Source organism: Venturia canescens, chromosome 3 (genome assembly GCF_019457755.1).
Source record: "Venturia canescens isolate UGA chromosome 3, ASM1945775v1, whole genome shotgun sequence".
NCBI classification, from domain to species: domain Eukaryota; kingdom Metazoa; phylum Arthropoda; class Insecta; order Hymenoptera; family Ichneumonidae; genus Venturia; species Venturia canescens.
The window spans coordinates 13,716,920-13,741,657 of NC_057423.1; the positions used below are offsets into that span (position 1 = coordinate 13,716,920).

Consider the following 24,738-nt stretch of genomic DNA (forward strand, 5'->3'; position numbering starts at 1 on the left):
GGTTGATCCACCGCCGCGCCGCGTCCGCGACCGCGACTCGTTCGAGGAAAGCTCTGAATCGATCGCGCGCGCACACACGACTGAAAATTCGAGAGACTTGGGCCATGCGAGTCGCTCGAGAGAAATTAAAAAAATGGCAGTGCTGAGTCGCTCGAGAACAATAAACGTTCGATTGTTATCGCTCCTTGACGAGTATCCGGCGAGCAGGGGCGAGCAAACGAGCCCGAGGCGACTATTGCCGCTTGATCGTTCGGCGGCACCCCTCGAGGAAACCCGTCGTCGTCGTCGTCGTCGTCGCCGTCGTCGTCCTCGTCAACAGCAACCAAAACAACTGCCCCGACTCTAGTGACAGTCCGAAAACGCGGCTGGGTTAATGACCAAACGTGTCCTCTGTTCTCACCGTTGTCATGAGCCCGCGAGGTAAGTTTTATCCAGCAAAAAGTTCGTAAAATCCTGCGACAAACCACACCCGGGACCTCCCGGCCGTTCCTTTCGATCGAATCGGAAGCTTCGAAGCCATTGATCGGGTGCGTATGCCATGCACCGTTCATCCGCATTACCCCATCGCCTGCTTCTTTCCCTTTTTCTTCGATTTTTAACCTCAATCTATCGCCTCGAGCTTCCTCAATCGGCATTGCGGATAACGGGAGTGTTGCGTTCGTCGCGTTGCACAAAAATATATTTCAATAACGAGACCGCGGGCCGGGGAGTCGAAGCCAAAAACCAACAATCGTTTGTAGTAGAGAGGTGGCGCCTGTTACACACAATGTGCAACTTTATAAACGCATGTACCTGCATATAGATGGTGCGCGCGAGTCGCGAAAAAGCGCCCACCACCAGCACCACCACCAGCGGCAGCGGCAGCCCGAGGATATAAGATCGATACGTGCCGTTACTTTCATTCATGGCTATTTTCTTCCACGCGCCAGCGCGCTCGTCACTTTTCCATTATTCCACTCATCCGAATTGTCCGAACGCCGCGTATATTAACGCAAACTCGAGCGTATCTGAACGTTATATCCTTATCTCAGTGGTGGTGAAACGCGCTTAACAGATTACGGGGATGTCCGACGTGACAGGTGGAGCCCATAAATGGTGGGATATAATAGACGAACGGTTCTTATTTTTTTTACGAGGTGCTTTCCCGCGGCTTCACCGCAAGTGGAACGAATATTTAAGGACATTTCATGCGGTCACTTTCGTTCTGACACGCGCGCGTATCGGGACGCGAGCAGCTGCCTAAGCCAGTCGGCAATCAACCGCACGCGTCGTGACACAATAATTATTTCTCTCCGCATCGAATCTCGCCAAATATCGCTCGCTGCATCTTCGAATCTTCACTGTGTTTCTTCCCCCCAGCCGCTCTCCTCTTTCTCTTCTCACGCCCCACAACCTAAAAAAGGCTTACCTTTTCCAGCACGCCAATTTCCGGTGCGAGCGATTAACGGTGGAGTCGCCACCGCGAAACTAGTCGGTGATGCTGAGATTTGAAAAATCGTCGGCAACGATCGAGTTATGTCCGAGAGCGACGGCGAACGAGCGGCTAGGTCTGTCGCCTTGGAACAAGCCTACGTTCACGACGTTTATGAAGAATGCGCCGAAAAAACTGCCGCACGCACCAAACACTGGCCCCGTATTTATCAGTTTCTTGAGGAACTCGAACCGGGCGCTCTCGTTTGCGATGTCGGTGAGCCGACACTCGCTTCCTTCCTTTTCCTCCCTTCCAACCGCAAGCTCTTTCTCACTTTGCTTTGTTTTTCTTTCTCATCAGGTTGCGGGAACGGCAAGTATTTGAGCGTCAATGAAAACGTCTTCAAAATTGGAGCGGACCGATGCAAACGGCTGACGGACATCGCCCGCGAGAAAGAAAATGAAGTACTTTTTCAATATTCAACTTTTTTAAGGTATTACTGGATGGATAACCCAGTACCTGATCGAAATTTCCGTACTTCGTGATGCAATAAAAATCTGAAAAAATTCAGCAACACTTGAAAAGTTATGAACTACAATTATCAATAATAATATTGCCCAAAAGTTATTGATAAATTGTTTAAATAAATAATTTTTTAACAATTTTACAGTAAACCCTTGTTGTTTTTTTTACGAATCGAATGTGCACATTTTTCTGAACGCTCATGATTTTTTTCAGAATTTTCGTGGATTTTTGAAATTCCCTTTTTTCAATTTCTTAAGTGGCTCTATTTGTAGATTTTTGATCCAGTAACCTTGAGACTTTTCAAAACTGATGGTAAATATGTATTCCAAAATATATCCAAAATTCAAATTTAAAAAAATTTTTTTCAACATTTTTTCAAGAAATTTCAAAAATCCACGAAAATTCTGAAAAAAATCACGAGCATTCGGAAAAATACACACATTTGATTCGTAAAGAAAAAAAACAATAGGTAACCGCAAAATTATTGAATAATTGATTGTTTAAACAATTTGTTATTAACTTTTGGGAAATATTATTATTGATAATTGTTGTTCATAGCTTTCCAAATGTTGTTGAATTTTTTCAGATTATTATTCCATCACGAAGTACGGAAATTCCAATAAGATATAATTTTTGGTCGAGCTATCCATCGAGTTATACCTTAAATCTCATTCGCATCACAAACCTACTGAAATTTCAAAGAAAAACGAACTCTCCCGATGACAGGTCATGATATGCGACAATCTCGCATTACCCTTTCGCGATGAGAGCTTCGACGCTGTTCTCTCGATCGCCGTGGTCCATCATTTCGCGACGACTGAGAGACGAGTCAATGCCCTCAAGGAACTTGCCCGGGTTTTGCGAATCGGTGGACGACTCGTTATTTCCGTTTGGGCGATGGAACAGCGCCACAGGAAGGTTGGTGGGAAGGAAAGATAGAAAATTGGACGACACTTTACTTCGTCTTTATTCTTATTATTGTCATTTTCGTTTGTTTGCCAGTTCGAATCTCAGGACGTCCTCGTACCTTGGCCGAAAGCCTACTGCCTGAGCGGCGGATCGAGGAGAACGAAGAGACGCGGTAGAACAAACGGCCCTGACGGAGGCGCCAGCGTCGACTCCTTCGAAGACGTCGCCGATGATCTCGATCTCGATCGGAACACCCGGAAGTGTCGGCCCGTAACTTCCGGCAAGAGGTACTCGACTCGATACCGCGGCAGTAGGTGCGTTGGATCGTCCCTCGCCCCTCGCCCCTTCTCTCATCCGTTCCTATTTTTACCCACAGAGGCGCGGCCAATCCCTCGAGATCGAAGAATCGAAACTACTGGATCGATCCGATTTTCAGCCCTTCGCCCTCCACTAGCAGCCTCTCCAGCCCGAACGAAACTTGCTACAGTTTTTTTCGACGAGCTTTGCAGGTAATCCCGCTCATTACTTACCCGGAAGAATCGATATGGAACTTTCATTGGAACCGCATTCTCGCGGAGCCCTTTTGGATACCGAACCACTGCCTCGGAATGTCTTTTTCTCTCGATTCTCACATTCAAACCAGAATATCCGGACAACGCGAAGAAATGGTGTTGGAAAAAACTATAGGATTTTGCGTAAACGGAATAATTGTAAAAAAAATAACTTCCAAAGTACTTTGTGTCGGTTTCGCGAAGGATTGTGCTGTTGGTTGGAAAAAAACGTATGGGCGCGGCCCCGGGAAACACTTACTCACCGGTTGAGAGACAAAAGCCGCACCTTTCTACCTTCAGGCCAAAAACGCCAGTGCGCAAAGTCGACGAGTTATTTGCAACGTTTCAAGTGAGCCTGATTTCCATTGCTCTGTTTTTTGCGCACAGAAATTAGCGGGAGGTAAGCGGGACTCGGCTGCCGGAAACCGAGGCGCTTGGTTCCTGGAGACCTGGCACAACAACGGTGGCAGTTGGAAAAATAAACGTGAGCAACATCGAGGCCAGAACTTCCAGAACGAAGACATCGGTGACGTCGACGATATTCCAATAGAATTGCGCCGTCTCGAGGAAGACAACGTGACCTTGAGCAAACACCCTACGACACCCCCGTGCGAAACGGGCGAGAATGCCGGCGAGACTCTCGGTCTCAAATCCAAAAGTCTCGGCGACATTCTCGAAATCCAAAGGCTCGATCTCGTACGCTCGAGATCCAGCATACCCGGATTTTCTTCAACAGTAACCTCCCAATTTTATCTCGACGAGGAATCTGAAACACCGTCGCCCCAACCACCGCTTCCGGAAACGAGCCGGGAAGCCCGAGGAATATTCAGCACCGAAACCATCAACGATTCTACCAATGACAATTCCACCGCTCCTCTTCTCCTTTCATCCTCGTCCGTCTCATCCACCAACTCGTTGAATCGATCAACTTCATCTACAGGTAAACCACGTCTGGTAAAACAAAAGTCCCACCTCTTGGACGATTCACCCCTCCAATTTATCCAGGAACCTGCGAACGGTGTTGTTGTGCGACGGTGCAGCAAAGATCTCGTCGAATTTCGGGTAAATATCTTGAAATCATTCGAACCGTTGAGTAGCAAATGATCATTTCTTCAAGTTCTTACTAAGCGTTGCTAAAAAGTTCCTAAAAAGATGAGAAATAATCGTTGGTTTTGGGTTAGTGAAGTTTTATTAATTTTTTCAATGAGCATTATTTATCTCGTAGAAAACTTTTTATTCCCATGTTTTTTGAAACTTTATTATAACTCAGTCTTCTTCAGTCTTAATTTAAGAGGAAACCCCTGTCTGTTTCCATTCTTCTTTGAAAGGTTTTCCTCCTTCGTAGAATTGTCATCACGAACTGTTAACCAAATTCGTTATGGGAAAATGCAAAGAATGAATTGTGTTGAGAATAAAATGATTTTTGTCGAACGATTAATTTTCAGTATTTTTGTGTTTGACATTTGATCTCGCTATTGTTCAGGAGGCGGCAAAGACCGATTCGGCTCCGAGAGCGAATAGACGACGTCGAGGAAACGTGCACAAGCAAAGTTCGATGAACGAGGAATTAATGTCGATGGAGAGGCTGGTGGAACGAGACCGTGTACGAAAGAATATAATGAAGCAGGCGTCATTGAACGAAGAAATAATCTGTAAGCCGCGAGGGCAAACCTTCTGTCACTTTCGTGAGAGTCTGTATTCGGGGAACGCGACGATGCAGCGAATTCAGCTGATAAAAAGTGACCTTACGAATCGAATAAAGCAGTCAACGACGAGCATGGAAAACAAAGTTTCTAGTATAACGATAAAGAACGGATTCGCAAAGATTCTGCAGGGTTGGAAGCAGCAATCGAGCGAAAGGTTGGAAACGAATGAATCCGAAGGGAAGAACGTTAACGAGGATGAAGTTGAGGACGGAAGTAGGTCGCAGGAGTCTCAAAACGTCGCTAGCATCAATGGGGAAGAGGGAAAAAACGCGACGAGCGGAAAAACCAATGCGAACGGATCTCAGGCTGGCGTTGGGAATAAAAATGCAGCGGGCGAAGGAGCTGTTCCCGGTGGCGAATCCATCGAGAGGCGTCTCTCCAAAGAGGATGGTTCGGATTCCTCGAAAGATAGTAGTTTACAGAGCGACACGAGCGTCGATTCCGAGGACAGTTTTGCTTCGGTAATTTATGTGCCAAAGAATCACCAACAGCAAATCGAAGGTCAACAACAAGGAAAGCACAATCCTCACCCTTATAATATTTATCGAAGAGACAGTTTTACAACGCGAGATAATCAGTTTGGCTCGCCGATCGACGTCTCGACGATCGTCATACCGCCGCTGTCCGGAGGCCACCATCAGTTGAGAACAACTTCGGCTCCACCTTCACCACGAATTAAGAATCCGCCGGGTGACTTGAATCACGGATCCGGACCACGCTCAAAATTAATATCCCTGTCACCGCTGTTGAAACAATTCCCTGCTACCAGCAAATCTCTACCGCCACCGAGTCCGCCTGGGCTCTCGCCTCGAAACTTTGACCCCAGCTTCGCATCCTCCAATCCACGAGACTCCTTCGCCTCAGCCGATTTTTTTGGGTTTCTACCTCCGCGGCAATCATCGACAACGAACGACGATGTTCCAAACAACGACAAGCCTGGGGACGTAGCTACTAAATCAACCAAGATCGACAACGATCTGGCGACGAAAACGACCCCAACAACAACCAGCCCAACGATCCCAACGAGCTCGGTAATGATTCCAATCGCGACGGAGGTACTCACAACGATTACGACCAACACAACGACATCAACAACGACAGAATCAACGAACAACGATTCAACGTCGACCGTCATTCCACCTGAAAAACCAAAAATCGAAGACGAAGATACCAAAGACCGCGAAAATTCAACCAGCAATGAGTCTATCAACGATCCAGACACCAGACGATCCAGGCTCGATCAGATCAAAGAATTGCTTAAACAAAAACCTGGCTTCGCTACGAGAAGCATTAAATCCCCGTTCCCGTTGGTCAGGAGAGCTTCGACCATCACCGGCCGCTCCGAATCCGCTTCGCTCGAAGCCAGAACTCTCCCACGGCTCCTCTCTTTGGAGCTTTTCAATCCCGAAACCGACGATTTGGACAGTGATTCCAGCGGACTTTCCTCACCCGAGTCCATCGGATCGGTCATCAGTGTTATATCGGATCAACGCTTCTCTCTCAAGAACAACAAAAGTAAAAACTAAAATCTTACTGAATTTCCATTTCATGGAAATGAAAATGCTTTTCGGTCTCAAGTCCTGCTCGATCCATTTTTATGGAATATGAAAAATAGTAAATTTTCAACCTGAGTTTCTATCTTTGTTGTTTTTCAATTCAACGACATTTGGCTTTTTAGAAGACTAAGGTTTTTTTTTTAAATCAAATTTCACTCCTTTTCCTCTTTAACATTGAATTTTGTGTTGGACCACCGATTCAAATGACATTGAGCTGCGTATGAAACGAGTTGAGATTTCTAAGGAATTGCCAAATTACATTTTCAGGCTACTTGTTCGATTGTTGACAAATGTATAATTATTTTTTCTTTTTTTCATCAGATGCAACGGGCAATGAGAAACAGGCTCAAACAACGGGAGAATCCTCCGAGAGTGATGCGTCGAAGGTTGAGATTAAAAATCAAGTCGAGGAGGCTGATTGTACATTGACCAAGGTCGGAGAAAAAATCGTAGAGGAAAAGACCGATCGCCAGGACGTGAAAAAGGACGAACCCGGAGTAAAAATTTCGTTGCCAGAATCCGTTAAATCTATAACCGAAACGATAGATTTACCCTCTCACGTGAGCGGTTTGCGTTCCAATTGCAAATACACCCAATTAGTGGACGACACGATCGCTTGGTTGAGCGGTGCATCCCCCGATCCAACGCTTCCCGAAAGCCATTATCCCCAAAAGTATATCCAAGAGCCTTCGGAGCCGGTTCACCTCGAGAGTGACGAAGCAGCTATTACGGATCAGTCGGCACTCCTTTTACCGAAGAGTGTTTCCGAAGAGGCGATCGACGATTTCGTGATGGTAACGAAGAGCGGAGAGTTCGTATCGGTCCTGGAGAAGGAGCGAGTAGAAACGACGGCGATGAAGTCGGTAGGGGAGCCTGTAAATAATTCTTCGCTGAACGGTGACTCGGTGATCGATCGTTCGACGAGTTTATCGAGCGACGTGAGTCAGATTGAGGAGGGGACGAAAATACTGAGCGATCCTGGGAGCACGCTTTCGTTGGGCTCGTCGACGAATTTCGAGTACAAAAGTCTGCGCGAGCGTCGTAAGTACTTGTACCAACAGCAGCGTTCAGCCTCGGAGGAAATTCCACGAAGTCCAGGGGTGAACAGAGTGATAAAAGCCGGTGATTCGTCTCGTCGTTCGAGACTCGTAACTGACGGTAATCCCTACGGTAGTGGAGTATCCTCGTTGTGCAGCGGAGTTCCCCGGCGGCCGAGTACCTGCGAAACCCCTCTGAGCGGATCCTCGTCCCAGGAGTCTCTGCCTTCGGATCGGGGTAGTAGAAATCGAGGAGACGACGACGAGGACAACGACGAAGACGACGAAGGCGGAGGCGGCGGTGCCGGGGGTGGCGGAGCAATAACGTACCACCAGTATTATCACGTGTTTAAAGAAGGCGAACTGGACCAGCTGATAAACAAATACGTGGAAAACTTGCACATAATATCGTCGTATTATGATCACGCGAGTTGGTGCATCGTCGCGGAAAAGGTTCAAGTCTGGACTATATGACTATGTATCGACTCGAATTGGCATCGAGAAAAGCACCGATAATCATCCCGCGCTCTGTAGAAAACTAGTTCCTTCACCGGTCAATCTGTACACGACCGTTCAGCCCCGGCCGCTGGCAGCATTATCATTTTGACTAAATACTAAATATCGACTTTATTCTCTCTCGTCATCGCTATTCCGAGGAGAGAATAATCGTGGGCACGGTCTCCGAGCTTTGTAGCAACGAGTGAAAGAACCCTTCGAATCTGCGACGTTTGCGAAGCTCCTTAAAACCTGGCCTGGCCCTCTCGAACCTCCCTCGTGTAAATATGTAAATTGTAAACAAACGTAGGCGTCTGTAATAATCACAAAACGTGAAAAACGCACACTAGCCTCTAGATATACGTATCAATTACGTATACAACATATACATAAATTAAATATATATATATATAAAAGCATACATATATATATATCGTCCTCTATGTAGCTTAAAAACAACTTGTACATCACGTTGATTGAAATGCTTGACCAATTACAGAACAAAAATCCAATAAAACTTCACCGATCGTGTGTGCATATAAATACGAATGTAAAAATACATTTATACACACAGCCACACAAATACAGACACCCACACGTATATACTGATAAATTCGGGGTGCTGCAGCCCCCGAATTCATCTCGAATATGTAGCGAGAACGAGAAAAAAAAAAGAAAGGGATAAACAAACAAAAAAATCATTAACCGATGCTGCACGTCGACGTAATAAATTCAACTTGTATACGTAACAGTTAAAGAAAAAAGAAATCATCTCTCTTCGATGACTCGTGCGTGTAATCAACGTGTGATCATTACTATTATTATTATCGATTAATTCATAACTTATTATTACTAACAACAGGACGCCGGCATATCGCCCACAGAGAGACAATAAAAAGTCATAAAATATTTCGCACAAGCTCGCACGATATTACATATATATATATATACACGCTATATATATATACATATTGAATATGCATCAGTGAAAAAATTCAAACTGAAAATATTCTTGCATGCTTTTCTTCCGGGGAACCATTGTTCCAATATACTTCGATACGTTCGCCAATCACAGTTCTTCACCACTATCCCACTATTATTTACATGTATGTGTTAAAAACTTGGAATCTTGCACTCGCGAAGACGATTCTTCAGGACATCGGGTGGTTTCAAACACTCGTTCGTTATCGAAAAATCAGTTCCTCATAAGAGAGAATTTAAGAAAATCGTATGTAGAAACTGGGAGGCTTGGACTTGCGAATTTCAAATAGTTCTCGACTTCAACTCGGTGATTATCAGCAGAATCAATTCCTAATGTTTTTTTAAATCTTGAAAAGTTGGAGGCTGTGATTGGCAGGAGGATTTTTGAACGCGACTTTGCGATTTTAACGATTCGGTTAGTTACGCGCGAAGCTAATTCATCAACGTTTCAATGTTTCATTCATACGTAAAATTTCGAGGGCTGCGATTCGCAGTGGAAATTCCCAACGAGAAACTATAGTTTCGAGTACTTTGTGCTTACTCGCGATGGACAATAATCGGTCGCGTTCGATTTTGTATATGCTGAAAAATTTAAGGCTGGAACTCGCAGAAGCAACTTTTGAGAGAACCGCATGGTTTTTGGGTGCTCGGTGGTTACTCGCGGAGCGAATTTTCTAATTTTTCACAATTATATCATATATATTTAAATATATATATATTAATATGCGTTAGTAAAAAAACTGCGAGGCCGTGACTTGCGGGAAAAATTGATTTCAGGGCTACCGCGTGGTTCCATACACTCGCCCGTTACTCCCGACGCAAGTTTTCCAATCTCGCCTGGAGATCAGCGTCCGCATCGGTTAGGTTGCCCCCGTCATCACCGGTTCCACCTCCGCCACCCGCTGCTGCAGCAGCGGCGGTCGGCTGTTTTGAACCCGCGATACTTAGCGAACCGGAAGCTTGCGGCAATCCCGATAGTTGGTCCGTCAATTGTAGTCCAAGCTCGTCCAAAACTTGGGAAACTACTGCATCGCTGTGACGAAAGAAGAAAAGGCGGATTAAGAATATTTTTATGGTGGGCTTCCTATGGATTTCGGTTTTTGTTTGTGGACTCGTTTTTCCAACCTTTCTTCTTCGTCTCCTTCGTCCTCCATCGCGTCGTCTATCGCGTCGTTCATTATTTCTTCTTTCATGTCCATTATTTCTGACTGTTTCTCGAACTCGTGAAGAATCTTTTGTATTTGTGGCAAATTTAGTTGTCTGCGGCAAAAGAAAAAGGGAAAACAATTTGTTATAAAACCATGAAAATAGTGTACTCAATGGCTCGGGTGTCAATTCTATTTTGTTCCATTTTCCTAGGACCCTGCGTCATGCCTGCGAGTCTTTAGAAAAAACTGTCACTCAGGTTCGTGACACAAACAACGAAGCTACTGTAGAGTAAACAAATAATGGCGAATTTACTGCAAAAAATTTCTACTCTGGTCCAAGTTGATGAAATGCATTTCAAACAGGGCAAGCATAACGGTTTGAGCTTGGATGCAAAGACCAACAGTAGTAAAAAAAGCTTAAACTATTTCTGTTAATTTTACTTACTTGTTCATACTCTGCATTGCCTTTGTAACACCTTTCATGGCCTGCGCCATTGTATTTTGAGAACGTAAGGTTTGGATCTTCAGCGACACAGCTTGAATGTTTGCTTTCATAAGCATAAACTTTTTGACAAAACGCCTTGTTCGCACCAAATCTCTGGCCATTATTTTAACGGCATCCTGGAAAAATTGATTTTTAATTTGTGATAAAAATGAAGTTTTTGGTGGAATCGTCAGTAGCGTGGCTTGCCGCGTCATTTTACACGAGATATACATTATCCCTCTCGTTCTCACTTACCATTTGGCCTTCTTTAGCAAGTTTTTTAATGTCAGCTATTATTTTCTTTTCCTGCTGTTCCATTCGCATTCTTTCGCGATCCAAATCCCGCATTGCTTTGTTTAACGCTCGCTGATTTTTTCTCAGCATCTCCTCCGGAGTAATTCGTTTTCCAAACAACCACTCCATGATTATTTTGATTTTTTTCGTCGAGAAATTTAGTGTTCCACGATACTTATTAACGCGATACTACTCTGACGTCTTCGAGTCTTTTCTGGTTAATGACTCATTGTTATACGGTTTTCACGATCAGCTCCCAAGACGACAGCAGCTTTCGACACACCTCGATTTGATTCTCCCGTCGTATCACTTCGAGATCAGCTGTTTTGACAAATTGTTAGAAAACACGTGGGAGGGGAGCTTTGTTTTTACGCAAAAATTGTAAGAGATGCGCCCTCTTTCAAACAAATTCTACGTTTAATCGTTGGTAATGAAGGAATGAACATTTGATAACTCGACCGGACCATTTCTTCATTTTTATTTCTTTTTATAATTTAGTGAAAATAACATATCAATACATTAAAGGATGAAACATAAAAATTTATGTATAGAAAATACTTCAATAGCGAGAGCGAGGGAGGAAAGTTGATATATTATATGCACACGGAAAAAATATGGAAGTTGCAGAATAAGTGAAATTAAGGAAGATGTCAAAAGAGAGTGTACATTTCAGTATTTCTAAATAAGGTGGTACTTCAGTTTCCAACTATGCCGAACAGCTGAAGCTGAATAGTAGCTGACGAGTGACGTGAGGCGACGTGAGCTCATGAACATGAACTGTGACAGTGACAGTAGCACCAAACGCACCTGCAGGGGAAGCTACTGTTTTAAAGCATTGAAAACGTTTAACCTCTAGTTTACCGTCATTTCGACGCTTTTATGTCAATTTTCTTCGTATACCGAGAATACTGATTTTTTGAATAGTAAAAAAAATGTCGATCAACGAAGGAGAACCGTTCGACATAAATAGTCCGAATTTTAATCCCGACGAATATTGCTACAAACTTGTTACGGTGAGAATATCATTGATCATCGACAACATACTGCAAGAAAAACATTCGAAATCAGGTGTTCTGTAACAAAACACTTGAATTCTGATTATTGCAGCAGGGCGGATTGAGAGAAATCAATTGACTCAGGCCCAAAAAAAAAAGATTTCATTTTAAAACGGACATATGTTCAAATATACTCACCTTGTCAAAATCGCACGCGAAATCCCCTGCGTCAGGAAAAACACGTTATTAAGGACAAGAGCTCGATAAAAATCATATGATGAATTAATTATTTCAGGAATGTCGACTTCGTGAGATTATGAATAGTATGGACGAGATATTGGCGTCCAGAGCAATACTCGAATCTGAACTACAAACTCTTGTTTATGAGAATTACAACAAATTTATATCAGCGACAGATGCCATTAGAAAGGTAGAGCCAAAAATGGTTTCTAAATGAATGACAGATATGAAAAAAAAATAATTTCGGTGATCAGTTTTCAGTAATAATTATCAAAATTATCGTTCGAAGAATATGTTATTCGGAATTCCTTCTATGGAAGTTATGTGTTCTGGTTATAGATGAAAAGCGACCTAGGTCAAATGGAAGGTACTTTGGACTCACTGGAGACCAATATGGAGAGTATAACTTCATTTTCAGAGCAAATATCTTCAACCTTGTCTGGGACAAGGCAAAAAATATCTAGACTGTCTTCGGTGCATGCGCTTTTAAAAAGGCTGGAATTTCTCTTCAAGCTACCAACGAATTTGAAGGTTCTCATGAACCGGGGCAACTTTGCTCAGGTGAGAAAGAAGAAAACGCAGTTTGAAAATTGTATATTTCAGGCAAATATCTAGTTGGTCTTATAAGAAAATCAAATAATGGAAAAGATTGATTCGGCGTGACTTGAAAATGACGAAAGTTTTGTTTCTGTTAAATACAACGAGGCGGTAGAGGATTACAGCCGAGCCCAACGAGTTTTAAACAAATATGGAAATATGCCTTCTTTCAATGGTATACAAAGCGATTGTGAAGTAATAGCAGAAGAGCTGAAGGCAAAGTTGAGACTAGAGTTCCGAAAGAGAGATGCAACGACAAAATCATTGGCTGAAAGTGTGGATCTCTTGCTCCGACTGAAGGAGCCTCCAGATTCCTTGTGCGCTGAGTTTCTGAACTATGCTGATAATCGAGCTTCCGATCAATTGGAATTGCTGGAAGACATGTGCGAGAACGACATTCTCGAATTCATGGATGTGGCCAGCTCGGGATTTCTCGTTGACCTTTGCCTCGTAGTTGGTTCTTATAGAAATATGTTTGTCGAGAGAGCAGCTCTGGATGAGAACGAATTTAGCGATGATTTCGAGGCAAAAGCAGTTGCTCGGTTGGACGCTTTCGTTTTGGCAAATGTAAACAAATATTTCGATCTTGTAACAAAAAGAATCGAGCGGGTTGCCGATACGGCTCTTTTGGTCCGAGCTCTCGACAAGTTCCACAGGAAACTTCGAACCATCAATAGTCTTTGCACCGAAAAAGATTTCGCCAAGTGAGTGCTAGTAATTGCAAAAATTCACTCGATTTTCGATTCCTCCATGTCGTCATTCATCAACGGGATTTTCTTTCAGAAAAGGAACTAGGGTCGCGATCGATGCTGGAAAAAAACAATGCCGCGCTCATTCCGATTCGCTCAAACAACATCTCAGCGAAACTCTCGCAAAAGTACGTCAAACCCTCGCGACGCGGGTAGGTCAGGATGGCGAAAGAGGAAATAGCACTAGCAGTGCCACCGGCGGTGCCATGAACGACGGAGGCCTCGCGGAATTAGAAGCTCTTCTCGTTATGCCAATGATCGAAAAGGTTAAAGGTGTTTTACAGGATTTATCGGTTAGTATTGATTCCCTACTCAGCGGGAAAGCGACCCAAAATCGTTTTTTTAAATCGTACTTATCGCTTATGTTCAGTTATTTCTCGAGTATAAATGACAGAATACATTTCAACCATTTGAGAATATTGAACAAAAGTAATCACACGAAAAATCAATCAAGACAATTGAGAAAATACTTTGGGACGAGAAAAATTCGAAAAAACAGTTCTCGTACTAGAAAAATTCGTTTTTCAGGTATTTCTCCAACCGGAACTGTCCTTCAGTCCGAACCAACAATTCCTCCGGAGTTTTGGTGTCGCGCAGGTTCGAGAGGGCTTGGTCATCGGTTTCCTGACCCACGTGATCGAGACCGTGTCCGGATTTTCTTCAGGATCGGACGTGCCCAAGTTTCCGCCTACTCTGTTACTTTTACTGAGTAAAATGTGTTTGGAATTTAAAGAAAGCGGTGTCCGTTACCTCGTAAGTTGTTTCGGTGTAATTCCGGGAGTAAAAGACATAACAGAAATAATGAAAAACCGAGTCCTCACAGCTGACAACGACCGACGAAATGTTCAACGTTCGGGAGCACGCGAGTCCCGAAACGGCGGCAACCAGCGAGACCGAAATGTGTGAAAGCTTTCAAAAAGCAGCTCAAGACTTGTTGAATCATTACGTGAGGCTCCAGGGCCTCGCGGTATCGCGGATGCTTCGAAAATCGGTGGAAACTCGAGATTGGCTCCACACGATCGAGCCGAGGACCGTTCGGGCCGTGATGAAACGCGTCGTTGAAGACGTCACAGCGATAGAGTCACAAGTTGCGGCTCTCTACGACGACATCGAGGCTCAAGTCGACAGGAGCAGCGACAGCAGTAGAAAGACTCATAGGTAATGTTTCCAAGCAACTCTTAAGGTATAACTGGATGAATAGCTCGACCAAAAATTATATCTGATTGGAATTTCCGTACTTCGTGATGCAATAATAATCTGAAAAAATTCAACAATATTTGGAAAGCTATGAACAACAATTATCAATAATAATATTTCCCAAAAGTGAATAAAAAATTGTTTAAACAATTAATTATTCAATAATTTTGCGGTGACCTATTGTTTTTTTTACGAATCAAATGTGTGTATTTTTCCGAATGCTCGTGATTTTTTTCAAAAGTTTCGTGGATTTTTGAAATTTCTTGAAAAAATGTTGAAAAAATTTTTTTTAAATTTGAATTTTGGATATGTTTTAGAATACATATTTACCATCAGTTTTGAAAAGTCTCAAGGTTACTGGATCAAAAATTTACAAATGGAGCCACTTAAAAAATTGAAAAAGGGAATTTCAAAAATCGACGAAAATTCTGAAAAAAATCATGAGCATTCAGAAAAATGCGCACATTCGATTCGTAAAAAAAACAACAAGAGTTTGCTGTGAAATTGTTAAAAAATTATTTATTTAAACAATTTATTAATAACTTTTGGGCAATATTATTATTGATAATTGTAGTTCATAACTTTCCAAATGTTGCTGAATTTTTTCAGATTTTTATTGCATCACGAAGTACGGAAATTCCGATCAGGTACAATTTATCGGCTGGGCTATCCATCCAGCAATACTTTAAGATTTTCCTCTGAAAGCTGAAGCTCAATATTCAACGGAAACGAATGATTTCAGCGCGAGCGTCTCGCGTCATCAGTACAGATCGAATTGGTCCTCGTACACGTCGAGCCATTTGGATTCCTCCCTCGTCTCTAACATTCACAAACTTTTCTCCGAACGTATAGAGATTTTTTCATCGGTTCAATTCAACAAGGCGTCTATTCTTACGGGTGTCATAAAGATAAGTTTGAAGGTAATATCTTTTCATTGGAATAGCTTTAGTAGGAATGTGCTGTAAATTGCGGCGGATCGATCACCGCCAGATGCTCGGAGCGATATCGACTAAACGTCCGTTTTTCCAATTCGCTCTTTCGTCTTCCCCTTCCAGACCTTCCTCGAGTGCGTGAGGCTTCGCACCTTCAGCAAATACGGTCTGCAGCAGATTCAAGTCGACACGCATTATCTCCAATTGTATCTGTGGAGATTCGTCACCGACGAAAAGTGAGTTGTACCAAAGAAATCCCCTCCGCAACCCCCCACTCGCCCCTCTCTTCCTCCCTTCAATCAGTCTCATTGAATCTATATCTCTATTATTTCATTTCACAGCCTCGTACATTTTTTACTCGACGAGATATTGGGTAGCGCGGTCCATCGCTGTCTCGAACCTATTCTGATGGAGCCGAGCGTCGTCGACATTATCTGCGAGAGGGGATAAATCTCATAATACTCTCGCAACGTTTATATAGATAAAAGTTGATTATATTATTAAATGTGTACTGTATATTCCATACGATAATATATTTGTTGGATGAAACGTGTGCTGCATTCGTTCCTGCGAAAATACTTGGCCTTCTCTTGGGAAAAATGACGATTTTTATCTCTCAATATTGCGAATGTGTTGTCATTCGAGATGTACGGGAAGTTAAAAAATCGAAAAATATATTATCTGGTCTTTCTTATTTCTCAAGTTTTAGATTCCCTTCATACGATATATGTAAACAATATTTCGAATTTTTTTAAATTCATGACAATAATGGTTGCGCTTTTGAACTCGGAATAATCGTATTTTTGGAATTTGTTAACTGATGATCGCGGACAAGATATATATATTCTTAATGAGGAGGAAAAAACGAGTAATTTTGAGTCAATAAAAATTAGTCGGAGAGAGCACGCCGAGCGAGAAGATTGGACGACGTCGACGGTGATGTCGGTGCGATGGTAACGCCCACGCTCGCGTGTGTCAAAGTTCTCGACGGTGGGGCCAGAGGGTTACCCGCGCAGTGTCAAAGTACAACAATCTAGGTGCCGCGGTCGGGCGGCTCACACGAACACGGCATATACTGAGGCACATGCGTCGTTAGTTCTATGAACCGCATACAGGGGGAATGTCTTTCGTGTAGAGCGACACACACACACACACACACACACACACACAGAGTGTGGGGTCAAACGAATTTAATAAACGGTCGACTCTGTGCCACATGCTTTTGCAGTCGATCGTATGCCTTCGAATCACATCGTTCGTAACAGCAATAGCATATTTGAGGACACGACTGGGATTCGCTGCTGGTCGAACAGAGCGAGATTACTTTGGGTTGGGGAAAAAAACAAAGTTCAAATACGCGAAGCGGCGACGACGTTCTCGTGGAGAATCACGGGAGAACCCGAAAGCTTCCCTGCGACACTAAACTCACTAAACTGCCCGTATGTCGCGTCCCTTACTTCGCCTTCCGACTGTCCACATCGTCACAACGTTAATTCCCACTTCCTCCCTGCAGCAGCAGCAACAACAGCAGCACCAGTAGCAGCAGCGCGTATAGTGGATGAGATTCATTCTCCACGTATCCGGTGTGGGCCCACGCACCGCATATTCTACCCAATTTAATAAACTCTTTCAATATTAATAAACGCCGCTATGCTCAACGCTCATCTTTCTTTATCTCTCCTGTTACGCCGGTTTGTGGACGTGTGCATCGAGTCCGTAGACATAATTGGAGCTTGGCATTTTGAGGGTTATACTCGATCTGAAATATCGATTCTTTAATTATGAGACTCACGAAACCAATATTTTCCTTGTAAACTTGATAGCTATAAGACTCGATTTCAGTCAAAAGTTAGTACTTTAAAAGTCGTTTTTCTAGATATTTGGAAAACGAACGTTTCAGATTCGAAAAAACTACGTTAGGATAGCAGCAGCGGATGGGAAATAACAAGATAACGCTTGAATATTCCACGGGGATTCTGAACCGATGTGGCTCGAATTCGATTGATTTTTTTTCTCTCTCGAATGAACAAAAATGTTTACCGGCGTTGATATAACTCCTTTATTTGCAAACACGGGATTGAAAAAAACCCCGATATTCCGGAGTTAAGGGATCGTGAAAACTGGCGTTATTGTTGAATCGAAAAGTTTTTAGTTTTATTTGGACTATATTTTTATAAAATGATGAATTCTCGTTTACAAATTTTGACGAATTCATTAGTTTTGCTTTTGGTAAATTGAGAACAGCAGAGAGTTCATGCAGCTGTATTCGTGACATTCCTTTTTTACCTTAGGACGGTACGAAGCTTGCAGAACTGTTTAAAACGTAGAGTTGAATCGTACACGAGGCGAGGTCGTTGGTTATGGCGAGTGAGGCGGAGAAGCGGTAAGAAAACAGACTCGCGCGATTACGAAAAAACACCTGTGCGTTCTGCGATGTTCCATATTTTTTTATTGTTGCCATGATAATGACGTGGGTTTTATGATGATTATTAAAAAAAACTATCAGCGAGGAATGGTTGGAGCGGAGTGGCAGTTGGAAACGAAGCGTTCAGCAGCGTGGGACAGCAGATAATTCGGGAGCCGTTAAACGTGCATGGTAAATTTTGTACAATTTTTGTTTGTCCGTATGGCTTTGAGAGAGGCTGTGACAAAAATCCGAGCAATTAAGGTTAAGCGAACTTCGCACGCGGGGGGGGCGAACTGGAACGTTTTAATTATGATAAATTACATCCGTAGAGAAAGAGCGGAGGTGATCGGATTGGAAAAAGAAGAAGCGGGTATAGGAAGATTAGCCAATGTTCCCGGTGGAGGCCCGTATGCTGGAGGCTGCTTTCTCAGCTCGCACAAATGACCGAATCGGTTGGACGTCGTCGCGGAAGAATGAGCCCGCATATGGTTGACTATGCGTAGCAGAAAATAATAATTTTCTTATTTGCGCGTGGAAACGCGGCTGTGTCTATTCTGTCGATAAATAGAGAGGCAATCAACGTGGCATGCAGAGGCAACGTAGCACACTTATGTACTTATGAAGAAGCGCGCGGCTGGGTGTGCCCGAGCCCGTGTCGTCGCCCGAGGAGGAGGGGTGTCTAAAATTTCGTGATGTTTCGCTTTGTGACCGTAACAATGGGCAGAAAAATAAGGATGCCCGTTGCTGCGTTCGCAATTCGAAATGTTTCGAGGAATCTTTCGTATCGCACTTTTGGAGGGTAGCTTTAGCGAAAAACGATTCGTGGCAGTTCCATCTCGGTGTTCTAAGTAGTGGTGCCGTAGGTGATCGAGCGCTTATAATTCACCTTGGTACGATTACTCGATACGCCGTTTTGCAGCACTGCGGTGCTGCTGCTGGCGTTACGCAGCAAACGTAAACTTCTTCGAGAAGTTATCTCGAACAGCGGCGATAACTGGCGTGCGGATCTTGGCGATGACGTTTGCGAGACGATCTCGCGCATGGAGCAGCGGACAGCAACACCGCGCCGAGAGTCGAGAGGCTTCACTGTGCTCTCTTCTCTTCTTTTCTTAATAGGTAGCAAACGTCGCTTGAATGCTTAATGTCGAGCGGTTTTAGGATTAAATTGACCAATCATTTCCCGCGCGCGGCAAGGAGCGGCCAATTACCGTTCTCGCCGGACTATATCAAGCCAATCGAGGCTAGTTTATCGCTCAGTCGTGAACGTGCCCCGGTGCCGGGAGGGTCGTGCGTCTTCCTCGCACGTTTCGAATCATCGCGTGTCCCTTCGCTAGAGTTTACGACGCTCCTATAATTCGCTCGTTTCTCTCGCTCTTCCCTCCCTCTTTCACTCTATTTTGTTGTCTTTCGTTCGCGCTTATTCCCGTGCTTTTTTCGCGCGTGAACGGGTTACGTTTTTACTCGGACATTTTTCGCGGGAGGTCGTGGGAGTTTCCTGCGATTGTTTAGCGATTTGGCGACAGCTCGGATCGAACGAGTATAGTTCGAAACAATTTGTCCGTTTTTTGTTTACTTTTTTTTTGTTTATTCGAAGAAAAAAGCGATCGAGCGAGTGCGAGAATCCCGATTGAATCGAAATTGATTCGTCGACGAGAGGTTGAGACTTTTTCACGAAGATCTCGGACCGATTTCGGCCGTCTTTCCCAGCGACTGCGGTATCAGTATCGCAGTCGTGCGCGCGTGTTCTTATCGTCGCGAACGTTTGACCTACGAACTTTGGCGCACTAGCGTCGCGCGATAGCTCCCGAGTTCGCCTCGGGAGCTATCGTCCACTCTTTTACATGATCGCCAGTAACGCGAGACAAGTTCGATCAGCAGTTCGGAACGACGAGATGGAGTCGCCAAAATGGTATGACAGTTCGACCCAGGAGACGTTTCTCGGGCGGATCTCTACGCGGAGCCGCATTTTTGCCAACGGACAGCCGGCGAGGGGGCGAGATTAACTCGAATTAACGTTAATTGAGCTCGTCGCCCATCCCCGGTTCTCTCTTCGAAGCAACCTCCACCTACGCGTCTGTGAGACGCCAAGTTTCTACATTTCTCACGCACACACTAATTTTCACCCTCAAAAAACTATCGCGGTCGTATTATGAAGACAACGGAAGACTAAGAGACGACGAAATTTAACGAATGAGAACCTCCTCGAGCGCTCGAGCCGGCACGTGCGCTCGCAGCGGGTAAGTGCGTAAACATTATCCACGGGAACCGTGTGCAGCATCGAGGATAGTCGTCCCGCGCTTGCCCGCGCGTCTCTTGTTATTGCTAACGGTCAGTAGTCGCGGCGAAGCCGCAGCAGCAAACTTTTTGCACCGCACGACGTTGTTTTTTATTATGTGACGACGAGAGACGGATGATGGGCCTCGTCCGTCGATAAAGCATACGCGAGAGACGAAATTGTACGAAGTAAATTCTCGAGTCAATTATCCAATATCGCGGCTTAAATTGCCACCGTCCCGCCGGAGTCGGAGCGTGGGCAAAAGCCACTGGAGGATTTCCTCCGTTTGCTCGATCAATTACGAGCCCATTCCTCGAGGACGACGGGGCCCCTCGAGAGCACGCGACAACGAGCCGCATCCGGCTACACCGAGGGAACAAACCCGACGATTAAATCATCCAAACTGACACTCTCACGCTCACCACCTTTCGAATCCTCTCCTGTTTTTAAGTACTAGTGCCGCAGGAGTGACTAGACTGGACTAGAAATTGCCGCGTCTCCTGCTGCTCAAGTGCTTATCAATGGGTCGGGACGCACAGCAGCCTTCTCCGCCATTTCTTTTTATACTTCTCATATTTAGCAATCAAATTTTATTTCTCGAGCCTCGACCCTGAGACTCCACAGGCTCGTGGAAAGTCCCCAGTTTTAGTGAAAAAATACATTTTTACCTTTTGTTTTCGCAACTTACGATCGTTTTATAGTTTTCGTTGTGAAATGTTTATCGAATAATGGCGCAAAGGACTCAATGTTTCTACTAGTGAAATCAAGCTCTTAATCGAATTGAAATTGACAGAAACCTCGTTTCTCTGCATCCTTTGAACCTCTTTTTCGCCCTATCGAGTTTTTTTCATGAAATATTCACGAAATCCATCAGGTTTAATAACGACTACAATTTTTTAGCGCAAATTTTCTGTTTTACCATTTTTTCGCTTTCGAAGATTCCAGCGTTTACTCTGTCACCGTTACTCGGGCGTTTCAAGTTTTTCCGTTTGCCAAAATTTTAAAGATTCGATGTCCGTCGTGTCTTTTCATTGTACGAAAAGGACGAAAATCGTGTGCAGACGAACCGCGGTATCGCGTAGGAGGAACATTTTGTACGAAAGCCAAATGCAGGGGTTTTTTTCGAGCCTGTTTCAGGGTTTACGTTCGAAAAAAAAATAGTAGCACGGTTTAATATCGAAAGTCTTGATTTCTAACTCTTTTGTCCGTTTTTTTCTCAGCTCCATTAAAGTAGTGGCGGACGAGAGCGGAACAGCTCAACCGGAAGTGGACTCGGACTAGTACATCGGCGGTTGCGGATTTCAGTTTTTTTCTGCTGATCAGCCCATGTTGCCGCCACGTGGAGAGAGCTGGAAACATTCGCCGGTGCGATCTCCTCGTTTAACGAAAATTCGAGCGAATGAGTCGGCCTTCAGGGGAAAGCGTTTGAAACCGAATCGAACGCGATCTGTAAAAACGTCACATTAATTTGAAACTCTCCGAGAAGCTATTACGCGTTTGCAGTAACGCGTTTAAAGGGAACGAGGATCTCCGATTGTCGCTGTGATTGGGACTGCCAATTACTCAATCGTCTCACCAATTTTGTAAACGCTTTCAACGAGCTGCTTGTTTGCGGTAGTTGAAACAACCTGCGATTGTGTGACAGGCTTCAAGAAATTTTTTCCCCTACCACGAGCTTACGACTCGAGCGCGGTTGCAGGGAGCTTCTCAGCGTGGACTGTGCGCACGCTCGCGCGCTCGTAACTCGATAAAAACTTTTTGACCAACTCTGCGTACACCAATGAATCTCTTCGTTGTTCGAAATTCAATGAATAACGCGCGGTTTCCTCCTCGCTACATAAAACAATATTTTTGCTAATAAATCATCCCCTTTTCTCCCTCATTCATTTTAATTTTTAAGTTTTCGATTTTCATTTTAATTTAATTGCCAATGAAAAATTTACAAGTTTCTTCTTTCCCTTTGTGAAAATCTTCAAGATCAATTGACTTTTCACTGCAATTCCTATCGAAGTTTGGAAAAACATTTTTTACTCTCATCTTTCGGTTTGGTCGGCGCAACAGAGTTGGCTTTTGTTTCTCTCCCGATGAGTTGCGAACCACTTTCAGCCGCTATTACGCTGCTTCGGCTACAATGTGTGCCCTTCTTCTTCAGTGTCTCAATGTAGTGACACACCGCGATGTAAATCTTCCGTCTACAGTGCCAGCCCATAGATCACGTTTTTTTAGCCAGTCCCATATAATATAATAATACTTTTCATTATTCTCTTTCTCGCTTTTATTAGGCCGAGTCGTTCGTATCGTAATTTTTTGCTCAACTCTTCGGACCATTTTTGCTTCGGCGACCAAAAAAATGTAAATTTTCAGGCAAAAGCCCTGCTAAAGTTCAATATTTTTAAATATTCGATCAAGTGTTTCGCAGAATCAATTATCTCGAGTTTTTTTTCATCAAAAGCCTGTGTAAGTTGCGAAGAGCCTACAAAAACGGAAGAGTTTGAAAAAACGAGGAAAAGCATTCGTTAACGCTGACAAATCGTTCTACTTTTGCGTTAAGTCGCAACCCGACTATCCAATTCAGAAGCGAATTTATGGGTGCCAACGCGTACTTTAGTTGTAATTGTATTTTTGCAGTGTGATCGATTGGCGATGAAAAAAATGCGCGATCAATATTTCACCGATTTTTGTCGTTTTTTTTTTTCTAATTCTTGACACGTGACACGCCACCGAGTCGCTTTTGTTGTTGTTCGTGCTCCTGCACAACTTGCTAACCTTATTTGAAAACGTAATATCTTGTTGCAGTATTGTCGAGCACGCAAATAAAGTATTGTAGCTACCACTGCATGATTTCGCAAAGAACTTTGGTATCTTGCCCTTCGAACAATGCCTACTCGTGCGCATTCTGGATCCACACACATGTCAGGAGCGAATTACACACGAGTTCTTTACGTACCGTCAGAAAAATTATCGGATGGTAAACAGAAACCGACTACAGTATATATGCAGATCGATGTGAACAACTTGACCCACCGACATCAACTTTTCGACTTTTTTCTAATTCTCTTCGTTTGTATGACGTTTTTGAGCAGAGTATTGTGGGATTAGGAAAAGAGGACGTCTGAAAAAAAAAAACAAAAAAGAAAATCGTAGAATCTTTTCCGAATTGATAAAAATGCAAAAAGTGCGTTATCTGACATAGACAGTTTAAAATTTTCAATTTTTTTCGTAGCCTGCACGTGGCTGCGACGCATTTCGTTTTGAAAACAAATAATTCGAATGCTAATTAATATATATGGGCTATTATTCTATATCAGATCAAAGGAATTTTTGAGATTTTTTTCACATTTGTTTTCAACCTGCAGGAACGTTTTTTTCAAAAATTTTATTCTTACTTTTATTGTGACGTGAAAATTTCGAGAAAAACGCAAGTGTATAATCTTTTTTTTTTTAATTAATTTTATTTTACGAGCGAGCCGCGGTAATCGGCAATTAAAACAGAGAAAGAAGAATCATTGAGTGGAGGCGAAGTCGGCAAAGTGGAGGAAGAGAGCTGCCGGAACGTCGCAGAGAAGAAGAATCGCGAAGAACACGGGGAAATTCAAAATCATCGTGGTGCTCGCGCCCTACTACCCTTGACGTCGTACTCGAAATGCATCGGTCAGCATTGGAAGAAAGATTGTGATGAAAGATCAAAAATACCACTCGAAAATTATGGTGAATTCGAGAAAGATCCGAGGCCAATTGTCGCGAATTCAAAACGTAGTCGAGGTCAGGTCATTGAGACTCCCAAAAATTCGAGAAGAGGCTAAAGGTGGGGGCAATAACTCCAGAATGTTTCTCGAATTATCGTCGTTTTAGTAGTAGTCAAGAATTGCCGAAAGGAATTCGTTATTTTTGCTCAACTCGAGTCTAATCTGTAAAAATAATTCACAATTATTCGTGAGTTGCTTTAGTTGTCAGAAAATCGGAAATATTTCGTTGGGTTTAATTTGTATAAACGAGCTCAGTATTTTCTGAACCGTTGTGATTCAAAATTTACAAGTAGAAGCGTATTTTGTTGTAACAAAAGAAAATAGAAAGAAACTTTATTTTTCCGGAAAAAGCAATATCCAAAAATTAAGTTCTCGTTTCAATAAAAGTCCTTCCGGTTTTGAAAGATTTCATGAACGCTTTTTTTTAGTTTTATTTGACCTCGCCCCTCTGCCAAATTCGTTTACCTAAAGCTACGTCAGGAAACAGCATTTCTGGCAATCAC

At 43.5% G+C, this 24,738-nt stretch overlaps 3 protein-coding genes and 1 long non-coding RNA gene across 5 annotated transcripts; 3 read left to right on the forward strand and 1 right to left on the reverse strand.

Annotated features, from left to right (window-relative positions):
• The first annotated feature begins 285 nt into the window (after positions 1–285).
• fid (fire dancer) lies at positions 286–9,106 on the forward strand. Of its 2 annotated transcripts, none has more exons than XM_043415379.1 (9): positions 286–420; positions 1,418–1,687; positions 1,772–1,875; positions 2,663–2,854; positions 2,939–3,159; positions 3,222–3,354; positions 3,784–4,458; positions 4,880–6,617; positions 6,980–9,106. In XM_043415379.1, the coding sequence occupies exons 2-9, from the start codon at positions 1,516–1,518 to the stop codon at positions 8,167–8,169; spliced, it is 4,425 nt and encodes a 1,474-aa protein (XP_043271314.1). In that variant the 5' UTR covers positions 286–420; positions 1,418–1,515; the 3' UTR covers positions 8,170–9,106. The 2 variants fall into 2 exon arrangements, with proteins under 2 accessions (XP_043271314.1, XP_043271315.1); XM_043415380.1 differs by having other exon boundaries at positions 2,939–3,132.
• Vps2 (vacuolar protein sorting 2) lies at positions 8,984–11,419 on the reverse strand. Its single transcript, XM_043415385.1, has 4 exons — positions 11,059–11,419; positions 10,765–10,940; positions 10,297–10,431; positions 8,984–10,204 (listed from the first exon to the last, which is right to left on the reverse strand). The coding sequence occupies exons 1-4, from the start codon at positions 11,224–11,226 to the stop codon at positions 9,979–9,981; spliced, it is 705 nt and encodes a 234-aa protein (XP_043271320.1). The 5' UTR covers positions 11,227–11,419; the 3' UTR covers positions 8,984–9,978.
• Positions 11,420–11,867: 448 nt separating this feature from the next.
• Positions 11,868–16,356, forward strand: Vps51 (vacuolar protein sorting 51). The gene is made up of 10 exons (XM_043415383.1): positions 11,868–12,110; positions 12,388–12,522; positions 12,672–12,893; positions 13,038–13,633; positions 13,713–13,971; positions 14,207–14,431; positions 14,502–14,836; positions 15,618–15,795; positions 15,931–16,043; positions 16,149–16,356. The coding sequence occupies exons 1-10, from the start codon at positions 12,030–12,032 to the stop codon at positions 16,255–16,257; spliced, it is 2,253 nt and encodes a 750-aa protein (XP_043271318.1). The 5' UTR covers positions 11,868–12,029; the 3' UTR covers positions 16,258–16,356.
• Positions 16,357–19,483: 3,127 nt separating this feature from the next.
• On the forward strand, positions 19,484–24,644 carry LOC122407718 (uncharacterized). The gene is made up of 2 exons (XR_006260261.1): positions 19,484–20,451; positions 21,710–24,644. It is a non-coding gene; the product is annotated as an uncharacterized lncRNA (long non-coding RNA).
• The last annotated feature ends 94 nt before the right edge of the window (positions 24,645–24,738 follow it).